This window comes from Capra hircus, chromosome 11 (assembly GCF_001704415.2).
Source record: "Capra hircus breed San Clemente chromosome 11, ASM170441v1, whole genome shotgun sequence".
Taxonomy (NCBI): domain Eukaryota; kingdom Metazoa; phylum Chordata; class Mammalia; order Artiodactyla; family Bovidae; genus Capra; species Capra hircus.
The window spans coordinates 72979226-73002979 of record NC_030818.1 but is presented as its reverse complement, the minus strand read 5'-3'; the positions used below and the strand labels follow the sequence as shown (position 1 = coordinate 73002979).

At 39.2% G+C, this 23754-nt stretch overlaps 1 protein-coding gene across 1 annotated transcript in view; it reads right to left on the bottom strand.

Annotated features, from left to right (window-relative positions):
* Window positions 1-23754, bottom strand: part of HADHA (hydroxyacyl-CoA dehydrogenase/3-ketoacyl-CoA thiolase/enoyl-CoA hydratase (trifunctional protein), alpha subunit) — a 42426-nt gene that overhangs the window by 16848 nt on the left and 1824 nt on the right. The window contains exons 2-11 of the mRNA XM_005686935.3: window positions 19923-19964; window positions 19759-19829; window positions 18366-18499; window positions 13346-13484; window positions 11963-12082; window positions 10518-10620; window positions 7506-7628; window positions 6926-7044; window positions 4906-4962; window positions 920-1029 (exon numbers count right to left, since the gene is read on the bottom strand). Of these exons, the coding sequence (XP_005686992.1) occupies window positions 920-1029; window positions 4906-4962; window positions 6926-7044; window positions 7506-7628; window positions 10518-10620; window positions 11963-12082; window positions 13346-13484; window positions 18366-18499; window positions 19759-19829; window positions 19923-19964 (1018 nt within the window). The remainder of the gene's footprint in view (window positions 1-919; window positions 1030-4905; window positions 4963-6925; window positions 7045-7505; window positions 7629-10517; window positions 10621-11962; window positions 12083-13345; window positions 13485-18365; window positions 18500-19758; window positions 19830-19922; window positions 19965-23754) is intronic.

Genomic DNA, 23754 nt, shown 5'->3' with positions numbered 1-23754 from the left:
TGTCCCCTGGTGGCAACAGTGCCCAGGTTAAGAACCACTGAGCAAGAGGGTGAGTTTAGGGACATTATTAAACTTCAGATGCTGAAGAGCTATTGAGGCAGCATAACATTGAAAGCCTTGCTAAAGAGAATAGATAGGAAACAGGTAAGGGGACTCATATTTAGGCTACAAGTGAAACAAAGGACAAGCCTTTAGCGGCTAGAGTAAGGCTTTATGGTTTTGTTTTGTTTTTTGCTGTGCTGAGGCCTGTGGAATCTTAGTTCCCCAACCAAGGACTGAACCCAGGCACCTGGCAGTGGAAGCTTGGAGTCCTAACCACTGGACCACCAGGGAATTTCTAAGGCTTTATGTTTTTTAATGAGGGAAAAGTATGAATTCCCAGAGATGGTATCTCAAGTCACAGGAATAGACAAGGTCATCAATCAGGACATAGTGTGTGTATTTGGTTTAGGAAGGGGAAACCTAAACCAGATTTCTAGGGGACATGAGTGGTGACACAAGAATGCCTCTATAGGAGCCATTAGAGGAGTCTGGAGAGCTTCCCAGGTGGCTCAGTGGTAAAGAATCCACCTGCTGATGCAGAAGACATGGGTTCGACCCCTGGGTTGGGAAGATCCCCTGGAGAAAGCAATGGCAACCCACTCCAGTATTCTTGCCTAGGGAATTCCATGGACAGAAGAGCCTGGCGGGCTACAGTTCATGGAGTCACAAAAGGGTCAGACATGACTGAGGGACTAAACAACAACAGAGAGGTCTGGAGAGGACTCAGCACAAGCACAACTCTGAAAGCCACGAAGTCCATGGTAGGATAGGGGTCTATACCAATCAGGGCAAAAGCGGTTTAGGGCAAGACTGAGGCATCAGTGAGCTTAGCATGTGCTGAAATCCACAGGGACTTCTTAGGCAGAGTTGAACTTACTTAACCTCCTTCTGCGGAGCTCCAAATTTATTCTTCTTGCATTGGGTTTGACCACGGTAAAGTCCCATCAAGGCTTTTGATTCTTTGGTCATTGCGAGCTCTCCAAATCTCTGGAAAGTAAAGAGGAAGAAGAAAAGGTAGAGCTTCCCAGTCTTGGAGACATGGATTCCTTTGGGTCAGTTCCTCTACAGAGCAGGGGCAACATATGCAAAGCCTCAGGTCCTGAGCAGCAGAAGTTGGTCACCTCCTGCTGAGGGTCTTTCTCTCACTCTCCTCATCTGTACTTCTGACGATTGCTTTGCAAGGTTCTGGATATAACTGAGCTCTCAAGATTCTCTACATCAGAGGTTGTGGCAACTTTTTTCACAGAACTAGAGCGGACCAATTATCTCAACCACCACTCTCATTTTAAAGACTGGGAAGATGAGGCTCAGAGAAATTAAGTGACCTTGCTCAAAGCTACCCTGCCTCAAAGTGGCAGAAAACGAACTTGAATCCAGGCATTATGACTCCCAACTTCAGTTCTCTTTCCAAGGTAGTAGGCTGCCCCATGTGATATTTACCACTTTAAATGTATCTTAACATTTACAGAGAACAAGTTTCAAGTTAGTGGATAAGAGCATGAGATTTAGAATCTGTATTTGAAAGAACTGGGTTTAAAGCCTGGCCCTGCCATTTCCCAGTTGTGAAGCTTTCTTCATCATTAAAATGGGAAAAACAATACCTATTTTACAGTATTGTTGTGGAGAGTCAATGAGAGCACTCGTAAAATGACTGGGTTTTAGCTATTACCATCATCAACATTACTAGAATTTACTGGTTCAATTACATGGTTAGAAATAGCATTTCAAAGAAGGAATCACTGCTAATAATGCTGTCTTCATGTCTGAACAGAACATGAAACAATGTTCTGCTAGTCTTGTAAAGTAGGTTCTATTCAGTAAGTCAGTGATTTTTCAAACTACAGGCAGAAATCCATCAGTGGACATGAATTTAGTGCATTGTAGTAAGTAGAACAGACAGAAAATACTGAGTACAGTGTACAGGCTAATTATTTTGTGAAATATGCTTCAATCTTTGTGTACATATGTGTATGTGTTGTTGTACTTGGTGATAATGTAAAGGAATTCATCAGAGTGCACTATGGTAAGCAACCCAGGATAAAGAATGTTTTCTCTGGAATTTGTCCTGAGTTCTTCAGATACCTTTTGTGTTACTGAAGAGCAATCATCCAAAGAATAGCAAGGAGCGATAAGAAAGCGCTACTCAGCAATCAATGCAAAGAAATAGAGGAAAACGATAGAATGGGAAAGACTAGAGATCTCGTCAAGAAAATTAGAGATACCAAGGGAACATTTCATGCAAAGATGGGCTCAAGAAAGGACAGAAATGGTACGGACCTAACAGAAGCAGAAGATATTAAGAAGAGGTGGCAAGAATACACAGAAGAACTGTATAAAAAAGATCTTCACGACCCAGATAATCACGACGGTGTGATTACACACTCACCTAGAGCCAGACACCCTGGAATGTGAAGTCAGGTGGGCCTTAGGAAAGTGAAAGTGAAGTTGCTCAGTCATGTCTGACTCTTTGTGACCCCATGGACTGTAACCTATCAGGCTCCTCAGTCCATGGAATGTTCCAGGCAAGAGTACTGGAGTGGGTTGCCATTTCCTTCTCCACAGGATCTTCCCGACCCAAGGATAAAACCTGGGTCTCCCACATTGCGGGCAGATGCTTTACCATCTGGAAAATTCGGAAGGAGACTGGAGTACCAGACCACCTGACTTTCCTTTTGAGAAACCTGTATGCAGGTCAGGAAGGAACAGTTAGAACTGGACATGGAACTGTAACAGACTGGTTCCAAATAGGAAAAGGAGGACATCAAGGCTGTATGTTGTCAGCCTGCTTATTTAACTTATATGCAGAATACATCATGAGAAACGCTGGGCTGGAGGAAGCACAAGCTGGAATCAAGATTGCCAGAAGAAGTATCAATAACCTCAGATATGCAGATGAACCACCCTTATAGCAGAAAGTGAAGAAGAACTAAAGAGCCTCTTGATGAAAGTGAAAGAGGAGAGTGAAAAAGTTGGCTTAAAGCTTGTTGACAACATTCAGAAAACGAAGATCATGGCATCCAGTCGCATCACTTCATGGCAAATAGATGGGGAAACAGTGGCAACAGTGGCTGACTTTACTTTTTTGGGCTCCAAAATCACTGCAGATGGTGACTGCAGCCATGAAATTAAAAGATGCTTACTCCTTGGAAGGAAAGTTATGACCAACCTAGACAGCATATTAAAAAGCAGAGACATTCCTTTGTCAACAAAGGTCCAAATAGTCAAGGCTATGGTTTTTCCAGTAGTCATGTATGGATGCGAAAGTTGGACTATAAAGAAAGCTGAGTGCCAAAGAATTGATGCTTTTGAACTGTGGTGTTGGAGAAGACTTTTTTTTTTTTGAGAAGACTCTTGAGAGTCCGTTGGACTGCAAGGAGATCCAGCCAGTCCATCCTAAAGGAGATTGGTCCTGGGTGTTCATTGGAAGGACTGATGTTGAAGCTGAAACTCCAATACTTTGACCACCTAATGCGAAGAGCTGACTCATTTGAAAAGACCCTGATGCTGGGAAAGATTGAGGGCAGGAGGAGAAGTGGATGACAGAGGATGAGATGGTTGGATGACTCAATGGACATGGGTTTGGGTAGACTCCGGCAGTTGGTGATCGACAGGAAGGCCTGGTGTGCTGTGGTTCATGGGGTCGCAAAGAGTCAGATATGACTGAGCGACTGAATTGAACTGAATCATCCTTCAGTGATTGCTTAAAACTTCAAAACAATCGAATCCACTAAAATCTATAATCCACCAATTTGTTAGGAAGTGGAATGGGTGAGGTTGGTTCCTGAGTCACTCTGTTTTTTTGTTTTAGTGGGTGCAAAAAATTTCCCTTCTAGTTTACCAAAGGGAGGCTGGGATTCAGTTTTATCTGTAGGCCTAACAAGTAAGAATCATATTTCCCTACCAGTGTATTATGTCACAATGAAACCAGCCCATCTACAGAACAAAAAGTCCAAACAATTCCTTCTGAAAGGATTATAACTCTATCTCTGCTTTTCCTAGTTATACCCTCGTTATTGAGCAAAAGTGAAAAGTGAAAGTTGCTCAGTCATGTCCAACTCTTGGCAACCCCATGGACTGTATAGTCCATGGAATTCTCCAGGCCAGAATACTGGAGTGGGTAGTCTTTCCCTTATCCAAGGGTTCTTCCCAGCCCAGGGATTGAACTCAGGTCTCCCACACTGCAGGTAGATCCTTTACCAGCTGAGCCACAAGGGAAGTAAGGGAAGCCGTTATTGAGAGCAAGTTCAAATACTGGATTGGCCAAAAAGTTTATTGGGGTTTCTTCATCTTTTATTTGGCTTTAATTTCTTTATATATATATAAAAAATTTATTTTTGGCTGTGCTAGGTCTTTGTTGCAGCACATGGGTTCTCTCTAGTTGCGGTGAGTGGGGGTACTCTCTTGTTGGAGTGCTTGGGCTCCTTACTGTGGGGCTTCTCTTGTTGCGGAGCACAGGCTCTAGGGGGTGTGGGTTTCAGCAGTTGCGGCTCATGGGTCCTACAGTGCGTGGGCTCAGCTGCCCCACGGCTTGTGGAACCCTTCTGTCTAGGGACTGAACTTGTGTCCTCTGCATCAGCAGGTGGACTCCTAACCACTGGACCACCAGGGAAGCCCTTCCATAGTGTCTTAACAGAAAAACTGAAATGACTTTTTTGTCCATCCCAACATCTAGGGACTACTATGGTTTTCTCAGCATCTACTGGCTCAGTGAGATTAATGTTTTCTACTGGCTCAACCACCAGAAAACATTTTTTTTTTTTACTAGACTTTGAATAGTTTTTCTTTTTTCAGTTTTACACACAGCATTTCAGATCTTGGTTTTCCTGTCTCCAATAATAAAACACTGAAAGGAAATGATTTTACCTGAGATTCAGAGAGATAGCCAGCATTACTCCCTTGCTCGATTCCAGTCTTCACCACCTAAAAAACATAGAGAGCACTTGTTCCTTGTTGGAATGGACTGTTGAGATGTACAGTAATGCTGAAAAAAGATTGCTAGTGTTGTTAGTCTTCAAAAAGTAAGTCAGAAGTCTAAACTGAACTGAGAAAGAGAAGAGGACTGAGTGCCTTATTACTTAAGACAGTTAATTCTCCATCTCTGAGGCTACTGCTAAACCTAGCATAAAATGGGAGGAAATAAAATAGAAGGAAAGAGAATTAAAGTCAGAACATGAAAAGCACACGGAGGTTCCACAGCTCAAATCCTACCTCATCCTTTGAATCCTGTTACTTTGTCACAGAAAGAGTTGTTGTCACCCCTTTCTGAGTTCAACAATAAGTTTACTGTTTCCTCTTCACTCCCTTCCCTCCTCCTCAAATTATTCGTCCAGCTCCTCTCCTGTTTTTCAAATAAGAGCAGGTCCCCTAAGTTCCACTTTCAGCTCTTTCTCCCTCTATTCATCCGTCCTCAGTAATATCATTTAGTTTACCACATTAATCATGATCTCCGTGAAATCCAATTTAACATTTGGGGTTAAGTACTATCCTAAGCACAAAGGCAAGTATAAAAGAAATAACTGTGTACTTGATCACCATAATTTATTGATGATTAAAAAAATAATAAGTAAATCTATATCCTGAACTGACTTCTCTGTCTTAACTTCCTGAAATACCTAACCTCAACACTTCTAAAATCGAACTCTTCTCTTTGGCAAGTCTCTTACTACCCTCGTATTTTCGCTTTTACTATTCTATCTCAGGATCTTATTCAGACTTCAAGTCTGAATTACCAGCATAGTTTCCTAGTTCACTGTTCTTCTTTGTCTATTTCTAATTCATTTTTACTCACCACCATGAGGATGGTTCTCTATGACCTATATAGGACAAAGGTCAAATTTCTTACTTAATCATTATCTTCTAAAATATAGCTTCAGTCTGCCTGCCTGAAGACATTTCATAATCCTTCCACAAAAACTGATATCATTCAATGTTTCTTAAAGAGCCTCATGCTTTCCAACTTCTGTAACTTTATTCAAAATGCCCATCCCTACCTGGCACTATTTTCTTTTCATCTACTCTCTGCCTGTTTTTCAGGGCTCAAGTCAAATTCCATGAGGCTCTACCTAATTCTCTGGCTCATAGGGATTGTTCCCTTCTCAGTGAATTTAGCAATTTTCCTCTATCCTGATTATCTGGCATTAACCCCCTGCAGCTGCATACCACCCTTCAACCTGACATCTGCCTTACCACATATATGTGTTCAATCTCCCCAACCCAGACTATCAGGTGAATGAGGGTAGGGGACCATGTTTCATAACTAATGTATTTTGGTGTCTTTGGCTCAAAATATATTTGCTGACCAATTCAGTCTCCAATTCTGAAGTCTTTGATCATATGCTCTTTAAAGCTTAGACTTTTCAGATTGAAGATTTTATAAGTTTTAAAGTCTACCTTTAGACAGAAGTTTCTTCAACTCTGTGATGATTTTAAGTATCCTCTCTTATCTTTTCCAGAGCTTCTCTACATCATTACATCTTTTTCATAATTGTGGCATTGGAGAGTCGATGAGATATATTAGGTAATGACCATAGTTTTGACTAAGGACAAAATACAGCCATTAATTTTGTTTCGACTACCTCTTAATTAATGCCTGATATTTTACTGGCCTTATTATACTGATAAGACATAGGTTCCTTTCCTGGTTTATAACTGGTCGTTTTAAGCTCATCAACTAAAAAGTATGCTGGCACTAATTTCCCCCAAATATCCATTTCTGTAAATCCTCATAGCTTGCTATGCTCATGTGTTATTTTAGTTAAGTATTTTGACAGCAGCATGAAGAACTTTAGTGCTGGCATGCATGGTGCAGAATGGCAATAAAGAGTACTGCTCTAGACAGAGGGAAGAAACATCAAAGATGTTGGAGGATGGGGTAAAGACTCACATCAATTATTTTCAGGGGTGCAGGATAAAGGCCTTTGGTCTGCTTTCGTACTTTTTCTTCCACCTTTTTGTAAATCTGTTGCCTGACAAATGGAATACTCAAGGCGTATGACGTCATTTCTGTAAGGTAAAATGCTATTAGCTTCTTACTGGTAATAGCTTAGCCTCCTTTATTAGTTTGTTCTGTAAACTCCACAAAAATGCAGTGATTCTAGCTCTCTGAAAGAACTGCTCTTTACTCTGATATACACAATCTAAATTGCAACCTAAGCACTTCTTTAAACTTAAGTTGATAAGTATTAAAGCTGAGTGTTGGGTACATGGTATTTATTACACAATTATATTATTTCATTTTGGTATTACTTTAAATTTTCCAAAATAAAAAGTTTTTTCTGAAAATGTCTTTAATCAATGGAAGGTCCAGGACTAGAGCTTTGAGCAGAGTTATTGCACCCTCTAAGGCTGAGTTTATACTTAAGAGTAAACAATGCACTTATCTTTTCCTTATTCAAATTTATAGCAAGTCAAATTAAATTCCCTGGAAAGAAGCTGTGACTTTGTTCTTTAAAAATGACACTCACTTTCCACCAATCCCTTGTCTCTCTTTGGAGTGATCTTTTTATCAGCTAGTCCTTTGGCAAAAGTAATTGCAACTTCTTCTAGGTATTCAATTGTCCGTTCCTCTGGAGGTTTTACTCCTGGTCCTGAAAAGATGAACACAACAGACTGGAATGTCAGTCAGGCTTGGCTTAGTCCCAGGTGGGCAAAACCCCAGGAAAACCAAAGCCAAAGACTCACACCCATTTTCAGCGCAGTTTTCTAAGTCAAACTAGAAACTGGTGGGTGGCAGTATGGACTCAAAAAGAGAAGTCACACTGAGCAAAGGTGCAACAACCTACTCCAGGGAGAAAACAAATCTTAAGCCCCATAAATCTGGCTTCCACTTCTGGGTAGGATGTATTATGTCTCATGAGACCCGTATTCTCGCTGCAAAACTGGAAAAAAGTCAATTGCAAAATCACATTTGTAAAGATACTGGAGAGCTGTGGAAGCAACAAAGGTTATATAAATAGAATTCCAGAGAGGGAAGAGCCTGTCAGAGGTGAACTGCGAACATTCTCTTTTCTGCAGGCACGTGATGCTTTTGGACATGGGTTGAGGACTGGATGTGGCTCAGGCAGAAGGATGCTACTGAGAGAACGTGAAATGATCAGAGCTTTTGGTGGTCACATACAATAGGTCAGAACTAGAAAAAATCAAACACAAAGCTAGTTTTCCCCCATGGAACATCTGTGGTGGTGCAAGAGGCTGGAAGCTAGAGTGTAATCTCTCATAGTGTCATAATGTTTAGCATAGCAGTACTTCTACAGAGAAAGGAACTTGCCAAAAACATCAACTGATTTTTCACTGAGGCCTTTGCCTGACACCAAACTTACTGAATGGAGGAAAATAAAGAGACAGACTCAAAAACCCCAAAGGCTGTTTTTACAGCCTTTGAAAACACACACCCACCAGGCTCTCAATCAAAAGCTTGTAAGAGCCACACTTAAAAACTCTGCCCTATTTTCAGCCTCTGTGGAGGAGACAAAAAATGAACTAAGTCACTAACTTCCGAATAACAAAAGTGCACAGGGTCCATGGAAGTCATAATGCTGGAATTATGGAAAAATACGGGAGATCAGTTGCTATAGAAAAGAAGCACTTCAGAGATCTACAGAGGGGCCCCTTGAAACTCTGGCCAAGTTATCATTCTGCACATGCATGAGAGGAAACTATCTGAGGTCAGGGAGAGAGCCATCATAAAGGCATGAAAAAACAGTAAGAAAAAAATGACCTATAGCTAGGAGACAAACTGACTGATAGAAACAGATGCAGAAATGGAAAGATAGAATAAGCAGATACAAAGGTTAGAAAGGTTACTGTAAATTCATGCTGTATGTTCAAGAAGATAGAGGAAAACAGAAACATAATAAGGGAAAATTGAAGATTTAACACTGAATCAAATGTTACTTCTAAATATGAGAAAAAACAACGCTGAAACAAAAAATACAGGTGATTGGATTAATAGCAAATTATACAGTGAAGAAGAAAAAATCAGGAAACGTGACTATATGGCAAAGAAATATAAACAGACTGAAAAAGAAAAACAGAGCTTCTGACATATGTGAGGTTGAGGTCTCAGTAAAAAGATAGGGAAGTGAGGAGACAAAAGATCTGTACTCTAAAAACCATAAGATGCTAATGAAAGAAACTGAAGATGACGCAAACTGATGGGAAGATATACCATTTTCTTGGATTGGATGAATCAGTATTGTCAAAAAGACTATACTACCCAAGGCAATCTACAGATTCAATGCAATCCCTATCAAATTACCAATGGCTTTTTTCAGAGAACTAGAAGAAAGAAATCTTAAAATTTGCATGGGGACACAAAAGACCCCAATAGTCAAAGCAATCTTGAGAAAGAAAAACAGAGCTAGAGGAATCAGGCCACTGACTTCAGACTATACTACAAACTACAGTCATTACAAACAGAAATATAGATCAATGGAATAGGACAGAGGGCCCAGAAGTAAATCTGCACACTTATGGTCAAGAAATCTATGACAAAGAAGGCAAATCTACAATGGAGGAAAGAGAAAGAGAGCCTGTCCAATAAGTGGTGCTGGAAAAACTGGAGAATTACATGTAAAAGTATGAAATTAGAATATTTTCTAATACCATACACAAAAATAAACTCAAAATGGATAAAAGACCTAAATGGAAAGCCAGGAACTATAAAACTCTTAGAGAAAAACAGAACTCTCTGACATAAATTGCAGGAAGATCCTCTTTGACTCACCTCCTCGAGTAATGGAAATAAAAAACAAAAGCAAATTAATGGGATCTAATAAAACTTAAAAGCTTTTGCACAGTGAAGGAAATGATTAATATAAACAAGACGAAATGACAACCTTCAGAATGGGAGAAAATAACTGAATACAAAGCAACTGACAAGGAATTAATCTCTAAAATGTACAAGCAGCAGATGTAGGGGCTTCCCTGATAGCTCAGTGAAGAATCTGCCTGCAAAAAAGGAGACCCTGGTTTGATTCCTAGGTTAGGAAGATCCACTGGAGAAGGGATAGGCTACCCACTCCAGTATTCCTGGGCTTCCCTGGTGGCTCAACTGGTAAAGAATCCACCTGCAATGTGGGAGATCTGGGTTCAATCCCTGGGTTGGGAGGATCCTCTGGAGAAAGGAACAGCTACCCACTCCAGTATTCTGGCCTGGAGAATTCCATGAGGTTGTAAAGAGTCGGACATGACTGAGCGGCTTTCACTTTCACCTTCATGCAACTCAATATCAGAAAAGTAAACAACCCAGTCAAAAAGTGGGTGGATGACCTAAATAAGCATTTCTCCAAAGAAGACATACAGCAGATGGCCAATACACACAGGAAAACATGCTCAATATTGTTCATCAGTAGAGAAATGCAATGACTCATTTCTTAAGTATATGAATTTCACTTTAACCAATATTCAAGATATTAACACTTTTAAGAAAATACATAACTTCATAAGGCTCAATTCTGAGTCATGTTAACACTTACCCAGTGGTTCCACCAGTTGGTCAACCAGTCCCATTTTCTTTGCTCTGTCTGCACGAATGCTTCTACCAGTCAGCATCATGTCAAAAGCAGCAGGTATACCCACCTAATAGGCAAGCAAGGATTCGAGTAGAAGGGGAAAAATATCAGAGTGACAATTACAATTTACAAATCATACAACTGAGCAAAATAATTATTAAAATAAGAAAAGTCAAACCAGATTTTCATACTATATATATCAAATAATGAAATTTTATACACTGATACACATTCAGGTGACTTTTAGTTTTAGAAACCTCCACTTGAAAGTGAAAATGTCTATATATTTTGTTTTAATTCAGTATGTAGGATCTGTGTCTTATGGATTGATAAAGTGGAGAAAAAAATTCATGTTTTCTAAAATTGTACAATTATGTCATTTTGAGTTTCTTCTCTAGCATTTGCATAATATTTAAAATTCCTACACTGGAATTAGTAGAGACTTTGAGAAACTTCATCGTTTTCAAAATGTCTTTAGAAAGGATCTCAGACTTGGGATTTCCCTGGTGGTCCAGTGGTTAAGACTCTGTACTCTCAACCTATGCCGGGGGCCCAGGTTCGATCCCTGGTAGGGGATGGAAATGACCCCTGCTTCCAACAATAACAAAAGAAACTCAGCTATATTTTTTACACATATATAGGCATATTCATGCTTTCAATAAATCCTCTTGACAATTTCTATGAAGAAATACACACTATTTAATATCAGAATGAATACCATAAGCTTTCTCATTTTTCTGTGTCCAACTCATATCAACTTCTCTCCAAAGAGCATTTCTGTGGAGTGAGTGCTGTTTTCCTGAAGAATCTATAGTGCCAGAGGCTATGAGGTTCAGGCGGTCCTCATGTTTGATGTTAAGATTGCTCTGCAGCCTCCAGGTCTCACTGTCCTTCCCCTTCTTAATAATTCAAAAGCCAGATGGGCCCTTTTTGGTTTTATAGAATACAATGAGATCGTCCAGGGACTTCCCTGGTGGTCCAGTGTTAAGACTCTGCACTTCCACTGTCGAGGGTTTGATCCTTGGTCAGGGAACTAAGATTCCACATGCTGAGCAGCCAAAAAAAAAAAAAAGGTCTCTTACAGTTATCATGAGATAAGATCCAAGGATCTGAAAAGCTGATAAGATCTTACTGTGCAGAGAAGGAACAAATTAAACTGTAAGTTTCAGAAAGCAAGACATGTATGTTATTTATCTCTTCCCTTCTTTAAAGACTAACAAAGGCCCATGATCAATCATCTTGATTAAGGAATTAAAAAAATAAAGACATTAATCTCATATATTCATATTTTATTTGGTTTCTAAATTTTACCATGAATACACATATAATACCTTCTGTACAAGAGGAAATAGATCAAATGGATATACAGGACTGAGGATCTCAAGTTCACACTGAGATCTTAAACTCACCATCTTGGGCAGCCTTTGTGTGGCTCCTGCTCCTGGTAAGATTCCCAGTAAGACCTCAGGGGAACCCAATACTGTTTTCTTATCTTTTGTTGCTATTCTGTATTGGCATGAAATGGCAAGCTTCAAACAAATGAAGGAAAATTAGAATGTTAAAAAATGTAGTTTTATAGCATCTTAGGATATGTGAGGGTCTAAAAATTACTTATTAAGCAGGAATGTGCCCACAGAATAAACTGAAATTTCTTAGGCTGGCATTTGATGCTTTCTAGAATTTACCTTTCTGGCTTTCCTTCATTTCTCTTTCCTAAGTTATTAAACTCTTTAGGGCTGCAGATCCCCTTGAAAATCTGCTGAAAAGTATGGAAATTTTCAATAGAAAAATGCACATACAATTATATAGGTATCTCAGGTTTAGAAGCCCTATACCCTATAAAGACTCTTCAGTCAAGCAGGCCTACTTATGGTATCCTAATTAGGCTTTGTTATCCTTGTCTTTGCTCACATCATGCCACATGTGGAATGTTTTGCCACTGTTTTCTGGTTAATCAAATTCTGCTTATCTTTTAGAACCATATACAGCTTTCCTTGGGAGAAGGCAATGGCAACCCACTCCAGTACTCTTGCCTGGAAAATCCCATGGATGGAGGAGCCTGGCGGGCTGCAATCCATGGGGTCGAGAAAAGTCGGACATGACTGAGCAGCTTCACTTTCACTTTTCCCTTTCATGCACTGGAGAAGGAAATGGCAACCCACTCCAGTGTTCCTGCCTGGAGACTCTCAGGGACGGAGGAGCCTGGTGGGCTACCGTCTCCGGGGTTGCACAGAGTTGGACACAACTGATGTGACTTAGCAGCAGCAGCACAGCTTTCCTTAATTAATGTGTGAAAGTGGCTAGTATAGAACCCAGCACGTGATAAATGTCCAAAAAATGTTCTTTTTCCCCCTCCTCCTTCTTTTCTATGTGTTCCAGTCTGGTAAGTATCTCTTCTCTCAGACCTTGTGTTATTTATCATCTTTACTACACACAGAACACATGACATACACTATATGCTAACTGTCTCAACTAAAGTAGCTCAAGAGCATGAACTGCACTTCTGAATTTTTGCCTTGCAAACTTGAACAAGGTTTTTTAGAACTGAAAGGGAACTTAGGGATCTAGTTCAACTCTTCTCAATTTATAAATGAAAACGTGCCACTCTGATTTGCTTGCTCAGTGCCATGAGACTAAAACTAAAAACCTATCCAGAAGTTTAATGACTCTGAAAAAGCTGACTCGCCCTCAAGAGCTTTTCTTGAGGCAAAACAGTGGCCTGAAGGTTTGCAGCTGGTGGATCCCAACAATGAGCTGGCCCGCGGTTCGATGACTCTGGAAGAAATCTGTACCTCAAGTCCTCCTCCTAAGCAGGATCCATTGATGGCAGCCACAACAGGCTTTGTGGACTTCTCAAGTTTCTCAAACATTTTCTGTGCTTCTTGTGATATTTGGGTTACTTCTTGAGAGGTTGTACAAGCATTTAACATGCTGCAGTAAACATGAAAACAGAGAACAGAAAAAAAACTCACTTTGTTCAGTACTTCATCCACCATAACCTTATTATACCATATATCAATATTTGGTAGTGAGTCTTCAAATACTCAGAAGTTTAAGAAGAATGATTTTGTCTCAGCACTAATATCAGTGACATCATCTCTCTATAAAATTCAGGGAACATGAACAAAACATGGTGAATAATTTATATCTGCTTTGATAGCAAATCATTAGATTACAAATCATCTTCTGATAAATATTTTCATGATCAGATTTAACATTTTAATTGTCAGTAGCTTTTAGACTGAACATCAGTGGAAATGATAGAGAAAAAAGCTTCTCTTACAACAATGTTTCCTCAACGTCCTTTAATTTCAGTTTCCTTCATTTGCTACTTAACTGTTTCTGAACACATTTAAGCTGTGGGTTTTTCATTTTTGATCAAAGATAACTGATTTCCTGTCATTCTGTGTGCTGGGAGTGGCTCAGCTAGCCTCACAGAAGCTGAAAGTATTTTCCTAAGGATTTAGGTGGCTACTATTAGGTACCTCAATGTCTTGCTTGGCTGGAATAACCAAGCCAAAAGAAAAAGTCCTTGATGTAGATAACTCTGCTTTTTTCAAAAAATAAACAGAATATCTATAAATTTCTAATTACTGTACATAAACAAAGAAGAGTACACAATATTCAGTTCAGTTGTGTCCGACTCTTTGCAACCCCATGAACCACAGCACACCAGGCCTCCCTGTCAATCACCAACTCCCAGAGTCTACCCAAACCCATGTCCATTGAGTCGGTGGTGCCATCCAACCATCTCATCCTCTGTCGTCGCCTCCTCCTCCTGCCCTCAATCTTTCCCAGCATCAGGGTCTTTTCAAATGAGTCGGCTCTTCACATCAGATGGCCAAAGTATGGAAGTTTAAGCTTCAGCATCAGTCCTTCCAATGAACACCCAGGACCAATCTCCTTTAGGATGGACTCTCAGGAGTTCTCCAATACCACAGTTCAAAAGCATCAATTCTTCAGTGCTCGGCTTTCTTTATAGTCCAACTCTCACATCCATACATGACTACTGGAAAAACCATACCCTTGACTAGACGGACCTTTGTTGACAAAGGAATGTCTCTGCTTTTTAATATGCTCTCTAGGTTGGGCATAACTTTCCTTCCAAGGAGTAAGCGTCTCAATTTCATGGCTGCAATCACCCTCTGCAATGATTTTGGAGCCCAAAAAAGTAAAGTCAGCCACTGTTTCCCCATCTATTTGCCATGAAGTGATGGGACCGGATGCCATGATCTTCGTTTTCTGAATGTTGAGCTTTAAGCCAACTTTTTCACTCTCCACTTTCATTTTCATCAAGAGGCTCTTTAGATCTCTTCACTTTCTGCCATAAGGGTGGCGTCATCTGCATATCTGAGGTTATTGATCTTTCTTCCGACAATCCTGAGTCCAGCTTGTGCTTCCTCCAGCCCAGCGTTTCTCATGATGTATTCTGCATATAAGTTAAATAAGCAGGGTGACAATATACAGCCTTGACGTACTCCTTTTCCTATTTAGAACCAGTCTGTTGTCCCATGTCCAGTTCTAATTGTTGCTTCCTGATCTGCATACAGGTTTCTCAAGAGGCAGGTCAGGTGCTCTGGTATTCCCATCTCTTTCAGAATTTTCCACAGATTATTGTGATCCACACAGTCTCCATCCACAGACGCCAAAAAGGACATCTTTTTTGGCATAGTCAATAAAGCAGAAATAGATGTTTTTCTGGAACCCTCTTGCTTTTTCGATGATCTAGCAGATGTTGGCAATTTGATCTCTGGTTCCTCTGCCTTTTCTAAAACCAGCTTGAACATCTGGAAGTTCATGGTTCATGTATTGCTGAAGCCTGGCTTGGAGAATTTTGAACCTTACTTTACTAGTGTGTGAGATGAGTGCAACTGTGTGGTAGTTTGAGCATTCTTTAGCATTGCTTTTCTTTGGGATTGGAATGAAAACTGACCTTTTCCAGTCCTGTGGCCACTGCTGAGTCTTCCAAATTTGCTGACATATTGAGTGCAGCACTTTCACAGCATCATCTTTCAGGATTTGAAATAGCTCAACTTTGGAATTCCATTACCTCCACTAGCTTTGTTTGTAGTGATGCTTCCTAAGGCCCACTTGACTTCATATTCCAGGATGTCTGGCTCTAGGTGAGTGATCACACTATTGTGATTATCTGGGTCGTGAAGATCTTTTTTGCACAGTTCTGTGTATTCTTGCCACCTCTTCTTAATATCTTCTGCTTCTGTTAGGTCCACACCATTTCTGTCCTTTATTGAGCCCATCTTTGCATGAAATGTTCCCTTGGTATCTCTAATTTTCTTGAAGAGATCTCTAGTCTTTCCCATTCTGTTGTTTTCCTCTATTTCTTTGCATTGATCACTGAGTAGGGCTTTCTTATCTCTCCGTGCTATTCTTTGGAACTCTGCATTCAAATGAGTATATCTTTCCTTTTTTCCTTTGTGCTTGCTTCTCTTGTTTTCACAGCTATTTGTACGGCCTTCTCAGACAGCCACTTTGCTTTTTTGCATTTCTTTTCCATGGGGATGGTCTTGATCCCTGTCTCCTGTACAATGTCACGAACCTCTGTCCATAGTTCATCAGGCACTCTGCCTATCAGATCTAGTCCCTTAAATCTATTTCTCACTTCCACTATATAATAAGGGATTTGATTTAGGTCATACCTGAATGGTCTAGTGGTTTTCCCTACTTTCTTCAATTTAAGTCTGAATTTGGCAATAAGGAGTTCATGATCTGAGCCACAGTCAGCTCCCGGTCTTGTTTTTGCTGACTGTATAGAGCTGCTCCATCTTTGGCCGCAAATATAGTCAATCTGATTTTAGTGTTGGCCATCTGGTGATGTCCATGGTTAGAGTCTTCTCTTGTGTTGTTGAAAGAGGGTGTTTGCTATGACCAGTGCGTTCTCTTGGCAAAACTTTATTAGCCTTTGCCCTGCTTCATTCTGTACTCCAAGGCCAAATTTGCGTTACTCCAGGTGTTTCTTGACTTCCTACTTTTGCATTCCAGTCCCCTATAATGAAAAGGACATCTTTTTTGGGTGTTAGTTCTAAAAGGTCTTGTAGGTCTTCACAGAACCATTCAACTTCAGCTTCTTCAGCGTTACTGGTCGGGGCACAGACTTGGATTTCCATGATACTGAACGGTTTGTGTTGGAAACGAACAGAGATCATTTGCTGTTTTTGAGATTGCATCCAGGTACTGCATTTCAGATTCTTTGGTTGACTATAATGGCTACTCCATTTCTTCTAAGGGATTCCTGCCCACAATAGTAGATATAATTGCACCAAGTCATTCAAGGCCCTCAGGAAAATTCATGGAGTACAGAATGAAGCAGGGCAAAGGCTAATGAAGTGGTTTGCCATTCCTTTCTCCAGCAGACCACATTCTGTCAGACCTCTGCACCATGACCCATCCATCTTAGGTGGCCCCACACGGCATGGCTTAGTTTCATTGAGTTAGACAAGGCTGTGGTCCATGTGATCAGATTGGCTTGTTTTCTGTGATTGTGGTTTCAGTCTGTCTGCTCTCTGATGCCCTCTCTTAGCGCCTACTGTCTTACTTGGGTTTCTCTTACCTTGGAGGTGGGGTATCTTCACAGCTGTTCTAGCAAAGCACAGCTGCTGCTCCTTACCTTGGATGTGGGGTATCGCCTCACAGCCATATTGAACAAAGTTTAAAAATATACAAGTACCTTAAACACAAATTGCTAAGCCAATAATGCTGGCTATCATTGCCTAAACTGCAAAGAATCATAAAACAAATACCTATTTTTTATAGAATTAACAACTGTCAACATTTTAACACGTTAACCAAACACTAAGACATCATCTCTCCTTATTTTTGCTTTAAAGTGCAAAAAAGTTATTATACATATATCATGAAGAAAAAGAAAGAAAATATTAGCTGTATTGGTAAAGTACTCTCTGACCTCCTCAAGTTCCATCAGCTACTTCATTTACCCTGAAACATCCATTATCATATACTTGCAGTACAATCTTCAGACCAACTATGTATTTGTATCCATGAATAATACAGAGAAGTATTTTATGTGTTGTTTTAAAATGTTTATATAAACTATATACTGTACCAAATATTCTGCAAGTTGCTTTGTTTCTTTAACATATTTTTAAGTTCTAACATTATGTTGTAGATCTAGTTAGATCCTTTGAATTGTTTTTGTAGCATTTTATCTTAAGAATATTCCACATTTACATATCTATTTCCCTCATGACTAAGATTTAGTTTGTTTCAAATTCTTAAATTACACAGGACTGAACATCCTTATGCATGTATGGGTCCTTAAAAACAAAGGATGGGATTTCTCCAGCATACATACCTAGAAGAGGTATCTCTTAATTATATGATACATGTATTTTCAGTTTTACTAAATTTTATCAAATTGTTCTCCAAGGTGGCGATACCAATTTTCAGTCCTACTAGTAACATTCAACTTTCTCATTTTCCCAAGTCTTTGCTAACATAATATTTTCAAACTTTTAAATGTCTGCTGGTCAGACAGACAGAAAAAAAAGGTATCTTACTGTTAGTTTGGTTTTACAGTAATTTTTTTATTCTGCTCAAATACTGCTTCTTGAACTACTTTCAATTTCTTTAAAGAAAGGCTGGATTCAGTCTTATAAGGTTTAAGCAACAAGCCTCTCTTTCTTTATCAACTTTATTTATATTCATGAAAATAACACAAAAAGTAACTTTCAGAGAAAATTTACTTCTACTTTATTTTCAAATGAGAAACAATAAGGCCTAAAAAACATACCATTAGCCAAGATAAAAGGTGATTTCAAATTTTCTGAAACTTACTTCAGATCAGCACCTGCAATGAAGCAGCCTGGCTTTGTTGAGATAAGGACGGCACTTCTGATCTGACTGCTAGACCAGACTTCATTCATTACTTCCATGAACTCTGAATGCAGTTCTTGACTTAGAGTATTCACCTGCCGAAGGGAAAAACACATAAATCTAATGGTTTAAATTTGAAGTAGTAGACATACAAATCACCACCCAAGGCTATTTTGATTACAGGAAATATATTTACCCAGGAAAAATACACTGTTAAAAGAAACAGGGAAATAAACAAACTAACAAGCCAGCAGCTGTTTATTCAGGTGCTTTGGCCAATGCCTCCCTCTAAAAATAGTTCTCCTTAAAGGAGGAACTCATATTCCTAAGAGTTTGAATCATATGCAGGCTATAAAGTAAGTCTACATTTATCAGCATGGAAAAAAAATTGTATAATGTTAAGGGAAAAAAAGAATCAAAATTAGACGAATAGTATGATCTTAATTTTTAGAATACTGTTTGTTGAAACTAGACTAAATGTTAAAAGTGGTTATTTTGGGGTTTGGAGTATGAATGATTGTTATTTTCCTCTTAATTGCTTTCAAATGTCCGACCATAGGCATTTGTTATTTTTGTGTTCAGGAAAAATGCTTACCTTAGAAAATACTGAAAAAATACCGTAAGTCTGAATCACTGCTCAGTAAGTGCCAACTTCACTCTAGGGAGGGGGACTGGCTCTTTCCTTAATTTGTGTTAGTTGTTAATTGCTTACATCTAGGTCCTCGTACTTCATTTAGGTCTCTGGTAACAAGATTTCTGAAACAGGAAATCTTTACAGCAACTTTAGGTGGGGGGAAAGCATGAGCTCCTCAAACATAGCTTTTCTTGGCAAAAGACTGGATTAATGCTGCATATTTTGTTGAAGTTGCCAAAAACAAATGAAGCCCCACTTTGAGTTGAATTTGATTTCTGATAACATGAACTGCACCAAGTCACTCAAGGCCCTCAGGAACCTTAATTTAACTCAGTCAACTTACTATACTCATGTTAGGCAGGTTAAGAAAGTTGACATAAGAACCTCACAGTTAAGAAGGTCAATTTTAATTCTTATAAACAAAGCTTGCACTTGGCTTCCTATCTAATAAACCATCTTATAATTCTACAGTCTAACAGAAGGCATGTATTAATCCTTGATGTTAATCTGACACCTCCACAGTGAACTAGAAAGACTTCTTAAACAAGGATGTCTGCTGCAGAAAACTGCATCCTGTGGGCAAGTTCTCAAACTCTATCAAAACTGTAAACTCATGAGACAAGATTAGCGCCAAATTGGTGGATTTATTTCTCTGCCATTCAGGAATGCATTAATGAATGCAGTGAGTAGAAATAAACTGCAGTAAATTAAATTAGGTACCTTTGAATTGGGTGAGTTAATTCGAATAACTGCCACATCCCCTTTGACTCCATAGTTAATATGGGTTCTGGCTAAAAAGAGAAGGAAAACTTATTTGTAAACATATTTATGGCTAAATAAGTATAAAAAGCAATGAAAGCACATCAGTGAGAAATCAAACTTACTCAGCAAAGCAGAGGCCCTTGTAAAACTGCGGCAAATATAACCTGTAAGAAAAATGTATTTCACAATTAGTTATTTTCAAAACAGAATTTCTATTTGTTGTTTGTTGTTCAGGTGCTAAGTCGTGTCCAACTCTGTGACCCCCATGGACTGTAGCATACCAGGCTCCTCTGTCCTCCACTATCCCCTGGAGTTTGTTCAAATTCATGAAATTCATGAATCTCTATAATACCTGCTACATATAACAAAGCTGGAGTTTACAACAACAAGAAAACCAAACTTAGAACAAAGTGTTCCAGATCATTATTGTGACTATTACTGTATCTTTTTTGTTTCAATTATCTGGTCATATGATTATCTGGATACTAAATGTGGTAGTTGGAAGAATGGCCTCTCAAGGATGTCCATGTGCCCAGAAATTGAGTATGTTAGGTTATATGGCAAATGGAGATAAAGGATGCAAACGGAATGAAGGTGGCTAATTAGCTAACCTTAATACAGGGAGATTAGCCTGGATTATTCAACTATACAGTGTAATTATAGAGGAGCAGAAAAGGGCAAAAGAACCAGAATATGGCAGCATGAGAACGCACTCTGCTGGGTATGAAGAAGTCAAAAAATGCAGGCAGCCTCTGGAAGCTAGAAAAAGCAAGGAAACGGATTCTCCCTTAGAGTGTCCAGAATGAACTCAGCCCTGCCAATACCTCTGATTTCAGCCCAGTAAGACTCATTTCTGATGTCTGTAACTGTAAGATCATAAATTTATATTAAGGCACTAAGTAATCTATTGATACAAAGCAATCTGTAATGTCAGTTCCAAATGTTATCTCAAGCACATTCTCCAGCCAGGTCCTCTTGCATTTTTATGGAGAGATGGACTTCCCAGTGTCATGAAAAGTAAAATCAAGGCGCATCAGAGACTCTGTGTGTCTCTCCATCCTGCAGTTCTTTAAAGGAAGACACAGAAAGAAGTAGCTTTGTACTGCCTTAAAGGCCAAATGACATGCTATTAAAGAAAGAAAATTGTAGATGGCACCAGAACCACAGTGGGGTGATCACCGGTCCTGTCTGCACAGGGCAAAGACAAAGGACCTGAGAGTCCCAAGCCTTGGGTTCAACCATCAAGTTTACCATTCACTAGCTGTATGGCCATGTATAAGTCTCTTAGAGCATTTCAGTGTTCTTACAAAGATAGAAGTGATGTAATGATTCTAACAGTACCTGTAAAGCAAAGTGCTACACTAAAGTAAATTAAGATAGAAGAAGCCAGCCATCTCCTCAATCTCCAGTGCCTCTATTTCACTAAGGATAAACTTCCTTTTGTTTTTCCATTATTTGCGATCTGTATCATCTGTATTTATCACTCTTCCTCCTTTATATCAGTTCAGTTCAGTTCAGTTGCTCAGTTGTGTCCGACTCTTTGCGACCTCATGAACTGCAGCACGCCAGGCCTCCCTGTCCATCACCAACTCCTGGAGTTCACCCAAACTCGTGTCCATTGAGTTGGTGATACCAACCAACCATCTCATCCTCTGTCGTCCTCTTCTCCTCCTGCCTTCAATCTTTCCCAGTGTCAGGGTCTTTTCAAATGAGTCAACTCTTCTCATCAGGTGGCCAAAGTATTGGAGTTTCAGCTTCAACATCAGTCCCTCCAATGAACACCCAAGACTGTTCTCCTTTAGGATGGACTGGTTGGATCTCCTTGCAGTCCAAGGGACTCTGAAGAGTCTTCTCCAACATCACAGTATCACAGTTTCACAAAGCCTTATTTTGAGATTCTGTCTACAACAATCTTTCCCTTCCCTGCCCCAATTTTTATCTTTATTACTCACTGTTTGGTTAGCTAATCACTGAATCTGTAGCAGCTGTTTCCCCCAAGTAAACTGCAGTCTCCTTCCAACATCATCTCGGAGTCATTCATTGCACAACTACAGTCTAGTGCAGTCTATCAGAACTGCTTTAGGCACCCAGAGTGAGCAGCAAGATAAAAATCCCTGTCTCTGTGGAGGAGGTGAAAATAGGTTTGGCATGAAAAGACAGTTTGCCAATAAAGTAAACATTCTGTGGGAGGGGAGCCAGGTAATAAGCAATTACAACTAGAACAGGGTAAACTGAATTAGTGAGTGTGAACTGATTAGGAATGCAGGGTGGGAGAGATGAGGTGGAAAGACAGATAAAAAACAAGAAACATAAATATGTTAGAAGATACGCACCTAAGAAAAAAAAGAAAATAGAGCAGGTGGAAGGACACGGGTTGTAATTCTGAAGACTAAATATTGGAGACAGCAGGTTTGTGCTCACTAACTTATAAATCATAAACTCTCACCCACCAACCTGCCTTTGTGCCATCCCCTCCAAACCCATAGAGACATACACAAAACCTCCTCTAAATCAAGAGACAAAAAAGAGAAAAATCAGCAAATATACAACCATATCTGAATTGGAAAACAATTCCAAATCACAATAAACTAAATCAAGTTGAAATACAGGGTAGCTTTGCTTTTAGAATACAGCCTTACTCACTAACCTAACTAGGAGAGCTTAGTTCAGAGCAGCTGGGTGAACTTTCACCCATATTTCCCACGCCAGCAAAAGAGAGAGAACCCTTTACTCTACTTTTTAATCATTTTAACTCAAGAAGATACCTACAAGACCTAAGACTATAGCAGTGGAGACAGCTGGATTATGCTGATACATATTTCAAATATGAACATGTTATTATGGTTTTAACAATCAACAGTTTTTCTCAATATCTAGTCCTGGTGAAGGGACAGGATTATGTAAGTAAGAGTCAAATTTAAATATACACCATCTGCTAAGATATCTACGTTCAATTCATTACCTGAGAAATTATTCTATTACTTATGTAATTAGGAATTTGGATTTAGAATAGGACTGGGGGGGCAGATTATAAGAGTGGGAATTAAGATATCTTGATCAAGATGTGATCTTCATTTCATAGTCATACTCAGAATTATAGCACTCATGCAGGAATGGGTTAAAACTTCAAGAAGTACAAATCACTGTGAAGAATTTTAATCATCCACCATTAAATATCATAGTCTTATTAAAAGTCTGGCACTACCTAGGCACAGACTTTTATTTAGTGTTAGTCTTTTCAGTCTAAATGGCAATCCAGGTGTGCAGGTAATTTTAAATTCACTTTCTAGGCCTTTTTTTTTTTTTTTTTTCAAAATTTATACATTGTTACTAAAAGGGGCTGCTGCTGCTGCCAAGTTGCTTCAGTCATGTCAGGACTCTGTGTGACCCCATGGACTGCAGCCTACCAGGCTCCTCTGTCCATGGGATTTTCCAGGCAAGAGTACTGGAGTGGCAATAACTAAGAAGTCATATTTTCTTTAAGAAAATTTAAATTAATTTTTATTAGAGTATAGTTGATTTATCAACACAATATTATCTTAGTTTTTGCTGTACAACAAAGTAAATCAGTTATACACATACATGTATCCACTCTGTTTTAGATTCTATTTCCATATAGGTCACTACAGAGTACTGAGTTCCCTGAGCTTTATAGCAGGTTCTTATTAGTTATCTGTTTTATATATAGTAGCATGTGTATGTCAGTACCAATCCCCCAATTTATCTCTCTCCTCAGCCATATTTTCTTATAGGTTAAAACAGAATGCAAAATATAGATACACATGTGTATCTATATTTCCATACAAAAAATACGGAAAAACTAAGCTTGTAACTATCACACATGTAAAATGTAAAAATTACTTAAAAAAATCTCAGATATATAAAATCACAGTTCTTCAGGGCAGGGAAGAGTTAATAATAGCTAATATTTATTAATAATAATAGCACTTACTC